General features: G+C 46.8%; 1 protein-coding gene across 1 annotated transcript in view; it reads right to left on the minus strand.

The window, feature by feature from the left end:
* Positions 1–14241, minus strand: part of EHD4 (EH domain containing 4) — an 89653-nt gene that overhangs the window by 16356 nt on the left and 59056 nt on the right. The window contains exon 4 of the mRNA XM_067744168.1: positions 2931–3343. Within this exon, the coding sequence (XP_067600269.1) occupies positions 2931–3343 (413 nt within the window). The remainder of the gene's footprint in view (positions 1–2930; positions 3344–14241) is intronic.

Below are 14241 nucleotides of genomic sequence, written 5' to 3' on the forward strand. Positions count from 1 at the left end.
AAGACGAAACTAAATTGCACAGAACTATAGTAAACCCCCCAAATCAATGACCTCTCCTTTTCTTTCTCAGTTTTAGTTGTTCCTTCCTCAAATGTTGACTCATTTTTTACTGAATGAAGGTTTCCAAGTGGGTGGGAACCTTTCCCATCCTTGGGCAGCGTGCTTATAAAGGGTGGGGTCCTACAGTAAACTTGCCTTGCTATTTACCTTTGTGCATTTATCCCATAAACTACTATGATTTGGAGTTTGAACCTTATTTCTTTAACTTGGCTATTTTAATTATAGCTGAATAAAACTAAATTCTTATTTTCTAAACTTATTTTGGGCTTTCCCCAAATAGGTTACTCTACAAAATCATGAAATGAAACTTGACTAGCATCTTAGATTGTGACATCCTTCAAAGAAGGATGTCTACTGATATCATAAGATACAATCTTTGGGGCTAATCAAAAAACCCACTCTAAAGGTTTCCTGTTCCTTGAAATAGAGAGTTGGGAAAAAAATATAAATAGAAAAAGCAGGGAAATCATTAAGTTTCAAGAGATCTTTAGTAAGAGTGCCATTTTTCACATTATTAAAATGTCATCTTGGGCTTCCTTGGTGGTGCAGTGGTTAAGAATCCGCCTGCCAATGCAGGGGACACGGGTTCGAGCCCTGGTCTGGAAAGATCCCACATGCCGTGGAGCAATTAAGCCTGTGCGCCACAACTACTGAGCCTGAGCTCTAGAGCCCTCGTGCCACAACTACTGAAGCCTGCGTGCCTAGAGCCCGTGCTCTGCAACAAGAGAAGCCACTGCAATAAAAAGCCTGTGCACCGCAACCATGAGTAGCCCCCACTCGCTGCAACTAGAGAAAGCCCGCGCACAGCAACGAAGACCCAACGCAGCCATAAATAAATAAATAAATAAATAAATAAATGTCATCTTTATGACACCTCAAGTTTGACTACTGCAGAACCTGGCAGGACATTTACAACGCATTTCTGGCTTTATTTCTGGATGAGCCACAAATTCTACCTAATTATGGTGGTCTATAAATAGACACACTCCATACCCCAACTCAGATCTGTCACCTCTCAGGTGACATCTGAAAACTTATCCTTTGCATGCTTGCAAAATGACAGCTCGACAAACCTCTAAACTTTGTAGGGTTTACATGGATGGATAATTTTATAGAATAAACAGAATGACAGATTAATGCAGAATGCAAGGGCATAATAAGGAGCAACCAGATGTTGTCCACTCTGGATTTCAGGTGAATGCCTTCCGGACCAGGGAGTCAGGCCCACTGGAGTTTGAATCTATATTGTGTAACTTCAGGCTGGGGAGCCTTGGGCAAGTTATGTCACCTTTTTGAGCTTCAGTTCCCTTTTGTGAGGAATGAAGAGAATGCCCAACTTTGTGCACTTACTGACAGGATCAGACCCTCAGGAAGGGTTGGCTTACCAAAGGAAAACTGGATCAAGAGAGATGAAGATTAACATATCAAAACCAAAGAGCATTTTTATGAAATAGAAACACTGCCAAGAGAAAGGTGACTCCTTGTCCATTTCAGCAACAAGTTCACAAATGGAACATAAAACTGCAGATGGTGTATAAAGTGGATGGCACTGGTTAGTGGCCAAGGCCACTGTGCTGAGTTCGGCTTCTTCTCTGCCCAAGACTGTTTCCTGCCCCCCTTTGCAGTGTGGTGCTGCCCCAGGAACACACTGACACTGAGAAGCTCAGGCTGGAAACATCCGTACTTCAAACATTTTCCTTTATGAAAAGGAACAAGCCAGATACTATTCTTAGGGAAAAAAAGACAAGCTTTTTTCCTAGAAGTAAGCTCAGCAAGTTGACCGCCCCCTGCCCCTGCCCCCCGCCTCTACACAAGGGCTTTCATTATTCCCGGCGTCAGTACACAGCAGCATTCTGTGCCTCTCTAAACCCAGGCCATGCTGGCCCCTTCACAGGGCCCAACACTCAAGGATGGCAGCGAAGTCCCATGTGCTTGGCACCCCCAGTGAGCTCTCTGCTCTTTATTTATTTATATGACTAATGACAGCTGCGTCTTCAGTCACTAGGCCCTCAGCAACGACTGGTAAATTAAAAACGGCCATGGGCATTTAAAAATAGTTTAAAAGGTCTTGAAATCTGCAAAGGCTATGACGTCATTTACCAGCCTTGGCTATAAAATCACGTTGGGTACTACGTACACTGAAGGTAAAGTTCAGCTGTATCAGCTGGAGGAGAGAAAGACCACACGCTGGGGGGTGGGCGGTCACTAAATGGGCAAAAACGGACTTCCTGCCACCCGGGACGAGCAGGGGAGGGAAATCATGTCAGGAGAGCGATAAATCAGTGGATTTACAAGCCGTGCAGAACTGGAACAAAAGTGGCTGTAGTTCCAGAAGGAAGCAGATGGTACTGAGAAGAAAAGTTCAAACAGCAGTGACTCACAGAGCACAGGTGACTGCAGATTAGCTGGGCCGCATGGGAGGAGGGCATGAGCACGCACTGGGTGGGCAGCTGAGCAGAGAGGAAAAGAGCAGAACCAGGGACTATGGGTGGGGCTGGGCCGCCAGGGAGGCGTCTCTTTCGACATAGGAGGGATGCTGCCCTGTGAGCACGCTGGCATAAAGGCGGCAATGACGAGCCACGAGGAGGCGTTGGACGGCTGGTCACCCGCCCGGAAGTCATCCTCCGTGGAGCCCTCCCCGCTCCCCATCCCGCCCCGGCGAGGCCCCCTCCTCAGAGCACAGTGTCCACACCCCAGTCACACACAGCTCCCCATTCTGTAAGGGGGGGTTCTGCACCCCCTCCTCCCCCAGACCAGGCTGCCCAGCCCTGGCCCAGGGATGCTGAGCAGCTGCTGACTGAATGAGGCAAAGTGAGGAGAGTGTGGGGAGGGTCCCTGGCAGAGGCTGCCGCGGGGGGTCTCCGGCTTACCTTGGCCAGCCTCGCTCGCTTGATGAGGTCATTGAGCTTGCGCACCGCCGCCTTCTGAGGAAGGCTCTGGATGTCTCTGAACAGGTCCTGGGCCTCGGCCTCGAAGAGCCGGCGGTTGTCAGTGTTCTGCAGGGGCTGCGCCCAGAAGGAGCCGATGTAGACGCGCAGCACCTCGGGAGTGTTGATGACCTTGCCCAGGGACCACATGAGGGCCCCGTAGACGCGCATCAGCTGCTGCGTGTCCACTTGGTCAGCCTTGTTCAGCACCACGCGGATCTTGTCGTCCTGGCCCCGGAAGGCCTTGATGGCCTCCGAGAACTCGTCTGAGATGTCCAGTTTGTGCGCATCGAAGAGCAGGATGATCCTGTCCACCCGCTCAGCAAACCACTGCAGGACCTGGCAGAAGTCATACCCTGTGGGGAGGGAAGGGCACATCAGTGCAGGCGGTTGCTGCGGGGGACACGCCTGCCGGGAGGGCTTGGAACAACCTGGGTCTCCAGCAGCTGCCGAGGAGAGCGCCCCGTCTCCAAGCTGGAGGCAGGGGAGGCCTCGCGACCTGAAAACCATTTCACATGGGGCCCTCTGGGCTGGATGCATCGAGTCAATGCTGGGGACCCTGGGAGCCCTTCCATGGGACGAAATAGGGGATATAGAGGGGCTCGTGGTCACTTTGATTGGGAAATGCTTACTTCCGTACGTGTAATTCCATTTAGTCCCCCAGGAGTCTCTTGTTTCACCTAGTACAGTCTTTTGGCTCAATGGCAAAATTGATCAATGGCTCTGTAAAAATGCAGGCCATGGGTCAAAAGCTCTTAATTTCTGTCAAAGTCTCACCTTTCTGAAAGTTCCAGAACTGGAGAAGGAAGAAAACCTAGAGGCCACTTGGAGTCCCATGGGGTGTCCGGGAAGTACCACAAAAGAGAAATCGCCTTCTCTTTAAGTTTTTAAGAGCGTTAAGGAGATCAAAGGTTGGCCTGGCCAAAACTGTGACCTATATTTATCATTTGGACTATTTATATCCTAAGTATGTTGTAAATATTTTAAAAATTGTGTCTCACAGCCATTCCGAGAAATGGTCTCTCGCCAATTTCTTTCTAAAAACGAGTAGGCCCATGACAATTCTGTTTGGTTCACTTTGGCCACGTACCAATACACTCCAAATCATGCGGCTAAATCAACACTCCTCTGCGCTTGTGGTCAAGATTTTCAGGCATTTCTCCAGGGAGGCAAGTCCCACGAGAAGCAAACAAGAGGGGCCAGTTCCACAGGTTTATTTTTATTCTCAGTCTGATTAGCTCCGGAATCAGAGCCTCAGTGCAGCCCAATCAGAACCCAGATGGGATTCTTCCTGACCCTACTTAAGTGCTCTTGCCTCTTTTTTAGATTCTGAAAACTTCCAAACACCTATAACAGTCTAGAGAATAATGTGATGAATGCTGACATACCCACCTTGTACCTTTAAGAAATTTTGACACTTGGTCTTGTTTGCTTCACATCCTTAAGAAAATTGAAGTCTAGTTTATTTATACAACAAAATACCACATAGCAGTGCGAATGAACTAGATCCTCACTTGTCAGCACAGGCAAATCTCTCACAAATTGGTGAGTAAAAAATCAGCTTCAAAAGGACATGTACAGTTTGAGAACATTCACTTACAATGAAAAAAACAAAGCACCACTCAACAGCCTATGGATATATACTACAGCACAGAAAAAAATAAGCTACACCAGTTCTGGGATTCTGGTTGACTCTGGGGATGGAGGGAGTGAGGCATCTAAGGTAGATGACAAAGTGTCTAAAGGAGAATGAGCTATTAGGCAGAAATAAAGGGGGTCCGCGGACTAAAGTTTCCATGAATTGAAGAACAGGTGTAAGGGGAGTAGGTGGACAAGCAAACTGGATTCAGACACATTTAAATAAAGAAAACATTCAGAAATGCTGAAGCCCTCTGTGCACCCCTCCCTAAGCCCTAGCCTCAACCTCTTCTCCAGAGGAAACCACAGCCCCCAGACGCAGGGCTTTATGTCATCACACATGTGCGTATGCTGCCAGCTCAGGCTTTTCACTTCTCTTTCTCTCTGCATCACTCCCTGACTCCACTGGGGACAAGGAGGACAAAGGTAGTTCCCGGAATGTGGGCCAGAGTTTATTTTCATTGCTGTCAGTAGCCAGTTTAGATCAGAGGAAAATCAAAGACCTATTGAACGGGTCACAGAGTAGTATGTGGATATACAGAGTCAAGATTCCACTCGAGTTCTGTCCCTCTGAGGCTAGAACAAACCTCCTCCTAAGGTAACACAGGTTCTGTCATTCGAAGCTGACTTGTGTGCCAGAGAGCCCAGATCCCAGGTAGCAGATCCTCAGCAGATGAAAGATGGTGCTGTTCCCTGGGCACCAGGAGGGCATTTCGGAACCACCCACTGAGGGCCCTGCTTGTGGGTTTACTTTTCCAATAGGGATGATCGACTTATCTCTCTGACCCAAATCCTCTCTCACTTGGTAACTGAAGGTTCACAAACAGATGAAAGAAAAGGCTGTGTCCAGAGTGCACACTGGAGAGGACACGAGTTGTATTTCGCTGAACGCCCTTCCTGTCCGGTGGGGGTTGCGGGAGGGTCCCTCGGGGGCCACAGACGCTGAAGGCATGGCAGACAGACTTTTGCCCCACTCGTTAGCAGGTTGGGGTACAGGTAGGTGATCTAGAATCAGACAATCATCTCCTACCAGAGGATGGTGTTGAATCTTGAGGGAATGATGCAAAGACACAGGGAACATGAGAATTTATTTCTGGCAGAGGTGGCTGAGTTTAGACAGTGATGGTAGCTTCCTAACCTAGTATTTGAGCCCAGCTCTCCAACTTTCCCATCAATTCTGCGAACAGCCTGATTTTCTGAAAAATTCCTTTTCTGCTTAAGTTAGTCAGAATCAGCTTCTTTGGTTTGCTACCAAGGACCATGACTGGTAAATAATCTATCACCACATTTGAATATTTCTAAACTCTAGATGCTCTTACAATCAGTGCCAAAAGAAACTTGCCACTCCAATAGCTGTCACCTCCCCCATGTGCGTGCACCGTGCAAATCTAGCCATGCAGACACGTCTCTCCTCCTCCAAGGGCCACCTGGGTTCAGCAGTTGGCCTCAATAGTACCTCATGTGTTTAAACTTTAACTTAAATTTGGGTTCCTAATAGTTATTTTTAAAAAGACTTCATTCTAAGGCTTCAGTGAAATAAAAAGTTACTGGAAACGGAACGGCCAGATGTAAGTTTACTATAAGTGAAGCCAGTACTCATCTCGGGAGGAATGGCTGCATGTCCGTATTCTTCTGTTTTAAAGTAATGTTGAAAGCTTAATAAGATTAAGTAGTATAGGGAAGTAGAACCGTTTTGTCTGTCATCAAGCAGGTGTAAAAGGATTGCTTGTTACATATCAGGCAACACAATCAAAGGCGAAAAAAATCACCAAGTGTCTCAGAAGAAAGCAAAGAATTATCAAAGCCAGGAGAGGTTGGTCTGCTCAATTTTTTCCCCACATACAGTTGCTGTTATTGTTATTATTTTATCATTTTTAAGTGTACAGTTTAGTGGCATTAAGTGCATTCATATTGGTGTGGAACTATCACCATCATCCACCTCCAGAACGCTTTTCGTCTTCCCAAACTGAAACTGTACCCGCCAAACAATGTGTCCATCCCCTCCTCCCCCAGCCCCTGGCAACCACTATTCTATTTTATGCCTTTATGAATTTGACTGCCCTAAATACATCATATAAGTGGAATCATACAGTACTTGTCTTTTTGTGACTGGTTGATTTCACTTAACATAATGTCCTCAAGGTTCATCCATGTTATAGCATGTATCAGCATTTCCTTCCATTTTAAGGCTGAATAGGTCTTCTCAATTCTTATACCTTCATGATATAAGAAAGGCACCAAATATCTGTCTACCAAAAAGTTCCAGCTGATTTTTAAAAAATTATTTATTTATTTATTTATTTTTGGCTGTGTTGGGTCTTCGTTGCTGTGCGCGGGCTTTCTCTAGTTGCGGTGAGCGGGGGCTACTCTTCGTTGCAGTGCGCGGGCTTCTCATTGCGGTGGCTTCTGTTGTTGCGGAGCACGGGCTCTAGGTGCGCGGGCTTCAGTAGTTGTGGCTCGCGGGCTCTAGAGCGCAGGCTCAGTAGCTGTGGCACATGGGCTTAGCTGCTCCGTGGCATGTGGGATCTTCCCGGACCAGGGAATGAACCTGTGTCCCCTGCTTTGGCAGGCAGATTCTTATCCACTGTGGCCCCAGGGAAGACCTGTTCCAGGTGATTTTAAAGAAAGGATCTAGTTTAATGATATGTTATTTAGTTTGCCTGCTGAAGGAAAATTATTCAAAAGGACCTAGAGACCACTGCTTCTCAAAGCCTGGTCTTGCATCAGAATCAAGTATGGGATTTGTTAAAATTTAGACTCCTAGCCTCTCCCTAGAACCATGGAATCAGAATCCCTGGGGCTGGGCTTGGTGACTTGCATTTTATTTTACTTTATTATTACTTTTTAGCGTATACAGATTTAATTTTATTTTTGGCTAAATGAGTTGTTTACAAAGCCTCTACAACACATTTATACATTATTCTGGCTTTAGTAAGCATAGGATGGTGAATGAAACTGAAGCCTGCCATGATTTATGGTTTCCACTGAGGACTGGTCATCATTCTGAATAGAAAAGATTATATTTTAGGCACAAGGGAAATGAACTATGTAGTAACTTCCAAATATAATATTAGAAATATTTATGCATGCAGCTCTTCAGTAAACTTAAGAGTTTGCTTTCTTGTCCTCTGGCACTTTCATTTCAAAGTAGAGAAGGGTGACCGGCATTTTATAAGCTCTTCAGACAATTGCAATGCCCAGTAAAGTTTGAGGATCACTGCCTTAGAATGAAGACCAAGGCATACGGGATGGCAAAGATGTGTCTGTGTTATTGCTGGTCGGTAACACAAAACACATTAAAAATAGTTTCTTTTTATTCTAAAAAGTTACCAATACGTGGTTAGATGGTACAGCACAGAACTGAGGAAACACAGAATTTAAATCTGCTTATTTGAAGATGGATTTTAAAATTCAGGAAAGCTCTGCCATCTTTGCTCACGCTGGGCCTAGACCCTGGCAAGCCCTTCTCCTCTGGCTTAGGACCTAGAAATCTAGCCCAAATCCTCGTCATTCTTCAAAACACCTGGGGGAAACTTGAGTGACATGTTACTTAACTTCTGTAAGCTCCAATTTTCTCATCTGTAAAACCAGGTTGTTGAATGACTGCATAAGAAAATGCTTTTAGGGCTTCCCTGGTGGCGCAGTGGTTGAGAGTCCGCCTGCCGATGCAGGGGACATGGGTTTGTGCCCCGGTCCGGGAAGATCCCACATGCCGCAGAGCGGGAGCGGCTGGGCCCGTAAGCCATGGCCGCTGAGCCTGCACGTCCGGAGCCTGTGCTCCGCAACGGGAGAGGCTACAACAGTGAGAGGCCCATGTACCGCAAAAAAAAAAAAAAAAAGAAAATCCTTTTAACATGCTCAGCACAATGCTGAGACTTAGTAAACTTTCAATAAATATAAACTTTCGTTATTAATTCTGCCCCCTCCCTCACAAAGGTGGACTCAGTTACTCCCTCTTCTGAGCTCCCAGAGTCCTTTGCTTATTCTCCTATTAAACAACTTTTCACAGTGGATTATAATCCAATGGATATACAGGGCTCTCTCATTAGATCATAAATTCTTTAACCGCAGGGACCACATCTTCCTCATGGTGTCACAAGACAGTGATTATCGTTGTGGGCTTTGGACTCAGGCTGCCTGGGATCTAGTCTATCTCCATCACTTACTAATTCTGTGACCTTGGGCATGTTACTTAACCTCTCTGTGCCTCATTTCCTCATCTGTAAAATGGGGCTAATAATAGTATCCATATACTTCATGGGGCTGTGGAGTTAATGTATGTGAAGCATTTAGAATCATCTTGGTACCTAGAAAGCTCTCCAAGATGTTTTCTACTGGTTATTTTAAAAATCCTCGTATCTCGTATTTAAAAATCCTTTAAATCCTCCTCGAGGATTTAAAAATCCTCGTACCAATGCATGGCGGGGGCACAATAAATATTTGTTGAAGGATGCCTGGCTGGGGTGAGGTACAGTCTGCAGTCATAGAGAAAACAAAATTAATTAGGGTAAAGGTGACAATGCAATGATGCTTGAGCCAAGTGAGAGAATCAGTGCTCAAAAAATAGCTAATAGAATATACCTACCGAGCACAAACCATTCATATTTTACGAATGGAGCTAGTGGCCTTTCTTTCCCTGCTTGTGAGACAGAGGGAGTTCTACCAGCTGGTCTTAAAGACCCTGGGTTATTCCTGAAACAGAGCGATGGTTCCAACCACAGGATTCCCCTCTGGCTTAGGAAAGGCCTGTGCACACCTGCGCTGGCTGGGACAGCTCGGGGCAAACATTCTCGTACTCAACGGGCAGAGAGCAATGAAGTGCCCCAGAGGTTCTGTTACAGAGGGCGGTCAGAGCCCTGTCACCGCTACAGTCAGCCACACTATGCTAAGTAGGTCTGTGACGAAGCTACCACTTAAAACAACATGGAAAACCAGCGGCCCTCAGACCGAACGTGCCCTTGGCTGCTGTCTTTTTGGCCTACATAGTGTCCTTACATTTTGAGCTGACTGTCTTTGATCTGGACAGCACTGTCCACCTGGTGCCTACTTCTGAGTGGAAACACTACAGCTCTGACTCAGCCTTAGAAACCCAACTGTGCCCTCCAGCCCTCCTGGGCTCCCGCAGCATGCCCCTAGCCCCCCAGAGAACTGTACTCCGTTAGTTCACACGTGTCTCTCAACTGGGCCGGGAATGCCTGAGGCGGGTGGGGGCCTTCCTACCCTGCTTCCTACACTGACTCAATGTTTTCTGTGGGAAAATGTTCAAAATCCCCCTTTTTTTTTGGGCCGCACCTCGCGGCTTACAGGATCTTAGTTCCCCGACCAGGGATCGAACCCAGGCCCTTGGAAGTGAAAGCGCACAGTCCTAACCACTGGACCACCAGGGAATTCCCCTAAACTTCCCTGCTTGAAACAATCTCTTTGAACATGTCTCTCTGGAAATCGAAAATACACTAAACATCTTGGAATTTAACAAGACATTTCAAATACAAAATTTTCTTTAATGGATTAATTAATAATTATCAAGTGCCTAGGATGTGCTTGGAACTGTTGCTGAGGGACATACTGCCATAAAAATGAGGCTGCTAGCTTTACCCAGAATATCCCCAAACTGGAAATAACCCAAATGTTCTTTGGCAGGTGAATGGATAAACTGCGGTGCCTCTGTGCAGTGGATGACTACTCAGTGATACACGGAATGAGCTACTGACACATGCAGCTACACGGGTGGATCTCAGAAACATGCCGAGTGGGAGAAGCCAGGCACTAAAGAGCACATACTGTACGATTCCATTTATATTAAATTCGAGGACAGGCAACGCTAAGCTACAGCGACAGAGAGCAGATGAGGAGTTGCCTGTGGCTGAGGATGGGGCTGGGACTGACTGCAAAGTGGCACAAATGAAGAAGGAACTTCTCAGGGTGACAGAAAGTTTCTATTTCCTGAAGATGGTGGTGGTTACACGAGAAACACGAGTACATGAGTAAATTTGCAAATGTGTCAAAAATCAACAAGCGGTACAATTAAAGTGAGTGCATTATAATGTACTATACTTCAATAAAACTGACTTAAAAAGTAAAAATAAATAAATAAGAAAGAAAGGAAAAGAGAAGAAAGGAAGAAAGCATGGACAGAAGGCTGGAAAGAAGAAAGAAAAGGAGAAAGAAAGGGAGAAGGAAAGAAAGGAAAAAATCCAAGGCTGCTAAACTTGTTTGAAGATATCCATCTCCACAAAACTGCTGAGTAGATCAGGAAGCTGAAATCTGTTCATCAGGGAACTGTGTCACAAATCTGGCCATGTATGGAGCTGGATTTAGCAACAGTCGAAATAGTCTTAACCACAGAGGTTAATGTAAAATTTGGCTTGTCCACTGAAACTTTGAGAGTCGTGTAATTTCACAGTGCCTTGCCTCGTGGCCAAGGTGATTGAAGAGCCTTTCATGCTGACAGATCAGGGAAGAGAATGTTCGGAGTTTATGAGAATCAGTTCCAGCTGGGCAGAATGCAACAAGGCCCGGGGTGCACACAGATCTGGGCGTGTGTGTGTGTGTGTGTGTGTGTGCACGCGTGCAGGTGAGCTTGCACGTGGGTGTAGTGTATGTATGTGTGCAGGTAAGAGTGTCCCTGGAGTCGACACAATAATAGAACTGTCCCCATGATGCTCGATATATGTTAAAAATTCATCATTCAATTATAGACATTTCAATTCTATAAGACTTTCCAATGGAACTTTTAACAGTCTGGAACAAAATAGAGATGTAATCAGTCCAGTTGTTTAAAACTACACTTTCTATCTTTGCAAAAGGACCCCAAAGCTATATAGCTTTGCGAGCTGGGAAAGAGACTTTGTCCTGTGGAAGATCCCAGCTTGGCATTCCTGGCTCCACGTTCTGGGAACAAGGTGGGGAGGCAGGAAGGAAGGGGCCCTTTCCACCCAATCAGGGGCTTCCGTCACAGCCCTGTGGAGACCGTGGTCACCATCTCTGCTGAAAAGACCCACCAGGAAATGGCATCTGAGGTTTCATCAGTGGCCGCCTGGCTCAGGTAAACACAGGGCGGGGACCCTGAGGAAGCAAATTTGGTAGTCTATTTTTAATAGAACAACAGAAAAAAATGCTTCAGTTTCTTCCCAAAACCAAGTTTCCTATTACGTGAGTTTTAAACAAAATGTGTGTCAATAAAAGGATGCAAGATAATGGAGGACATTCAGACCGAGGCCAGGTTCTCTCTGCCCTTGCCCTTAGTGCCCTTCTTGGGGTGGGCAAGGCCACTCGCCCAGCCGGCCACAGCCCAGGACTCTGCTCAGACCTCTCCTCCTCTTTGGCGGGGCCCTGGCCTGCTCCTCCCAGAGCTAGCAGCTCCGTTGCAAGCAGGGCATTCATATCCCTTCCCCAGCACCTACGGTGTTGGTTCGTGTAACACCGGCCCCTCTCCCAGAGTTCCCCGAGGTGTCATGTCCATCTTTGTGTCCCTCCAGCACCTAGTCAGTTGTCCAGCACAGACTGTCCAGACAGCATTGAGAGTGCTGGCAGTGCCCTTAACTGCCCTTCCTGTCCCCGGGCTCCGTCCTTTGCCATCCAGCCCTCAAATGATCCCCACCCCTTCTCAGAACTCAGATAATCTCCCCAACTGTGAGTCCCTGATTACTTCTAGAATAAATGTCTACAGAGTCTTGGCGACTAGCCCCAGCTTACCTCCCCAGCCTTTTCTCACAGTTCTCATACTAAACTACCCTCCCCACCCCAGAAACCACACTGGGCTCTTTGCTGCTCCTCCAAAGCATCCTGCAGTTCCCTGCCTCTGACTTTCCCTTCTGCCTGGGATGCCTTCCCTCTTTCCCATCTCCAGTTACCCATCCCTCTGGGGCACTTCCCCCAGGAGGCCTTCCCCAACCCGAGCGGAGCTGGACCTCCCCACCTCCTGAGAGGGTCTGTTCTCTGCCACAGCCTGTTCTCTAGATGAGACTGTCATCATGTCTAGAACCCAAAAGCCTAACGCAGAACATTGTACCCTAAGTCAGCTTCCCTGTGACATATTCTTCCAGCATCAGTGATGTTTCTTCCATAACACTTATTCTCTATAATGATATATTTATTTGCTGATTATACGACAGAAATTCTGAGGGCAAACACCACCCCTCATTCCATTTACCACCTTACACCCAGGATCTACCACTGAACATAGTAGGTGCTCAATAAATTTGATTTATTCCTCAGAAAAAAAAATAAACTTAACCCAAGGCCACACAGCTGTTTCCCAGGGGAGCCAGGATTCAAACCCAGGGACGCTGATCCCAGAGCCTGCAATTTTATCCACTGCGCTGCACTGTGTGTACACCACGATGGTGGGATTAGAGGTGATTTTTATTTTCTTCTTTTTGGTCTTTTAAAAAGTAGTTTTAAAGTGTTTTATGATGAACATATATTATTTTTGTAATAAAAAAATAAACATGGAAAAAATCATTGGCCCATATAGGACTGGGCTAGCAGTATTATTGAGGTGGCATTCCCTTCCTTCTGTACTGGTGTTTACAACTAGGGTCTGGATTTCTAGTGCTTTCCAGCTTACTGCCATCTCAAGAAACCCTGCGGGTGGTGTCTTTGCTACACACCCCGCTGTGGACAGAGGCAGTCCCCCTTCAGCTGTGCCCGAAGAACAGTGGGAACACACAGGTGTGCAATGAGTACAGACACTGCTCCTGCCTCCCTCCCCACCTCCCCTCTCTTCTCCAGCCGGCTTTCTCCTCCTCGCAGCTGACCAGACACACACAGTGGGGTAGGTGGCGTGGGGGTGAGCTGATACTAAGCCCCTTCCCGGACCCAACAAGACTCTCAGAGAGGACGGACACCACAGCCTCCACATCTGCACAGCAGTCACCTCTTTTTGTGGAGGTTCAATGTACGTTCCTCTCAAAGTCTTCAGACGGTGATGGTCACCGCTTGGAGAATGTAACTGGCTACAAGAATATCCCCGCAGTTACAGAGTTCCCTGCCTCCCCGTGCCTGGACTGAGGGTGGTCTGGCCACTGAACACACCACATTTTAAATTAAACCAAGGACTGAGCCTGTCCTGGGGTGGGCTTGGTGTTGTTTATCCTCTAGTTTCTCTTCCCACTCCTCTCCCTTTGGAATTTAGTCCAAGACCTTGTGAATTAACTTTTCTGTGCCTGTTTCCTCCTAAAATAAACAAGCTAGCCCCACAGCCTGTCTCTCCTTCCTCTGGGGGATGTTGTGAAGATAACGATGGGGCAGATGGTGCCATGTGACCCCGAAGAGCTCACACATCACGAAATCACAGCATACCATGGACAGATGGGGAACTGAGAAAGGCTCTACCTGAACTTTTAGCACGGTGAACGCGGCTGCTTCTGGTCATGTGACCAAGCCAAAGGGAAAATTGGGTTTCATATTTCATTTTCCATTTCAGGTTAAAAATTAGGTTAAGAAGCAGGTCTGAGCCCTAGAAAAAGACAGCAATAGTACACGGCATTTGAGGCTCTTTGCTGAAGAGAGAAGTTGGTGAAAATCTACTAGGAAAAACCTACATGTCCTGGAGCCTGGTTCAGCCATTTCACTTTACATGGCCTCAGTTTCTACTTCTATCAGATGGGTCAGA

Source organism: Pseudorca crassidens, chromosome 1 (genome assembly GCF_039906515.1).
Source record: "Pseudorca crassidens isolate mPseCra1 chromosome 1, mPseCra1.hap1, whole genome shotgun sequence".
Taxonomy (NCBI): domain Eukaryota; kingdom Metazoa; phylum Chordata; class Mammalia; order Artiodactyla; family Delphinidae; genus Pseudorca; species Pseudorca crassidens.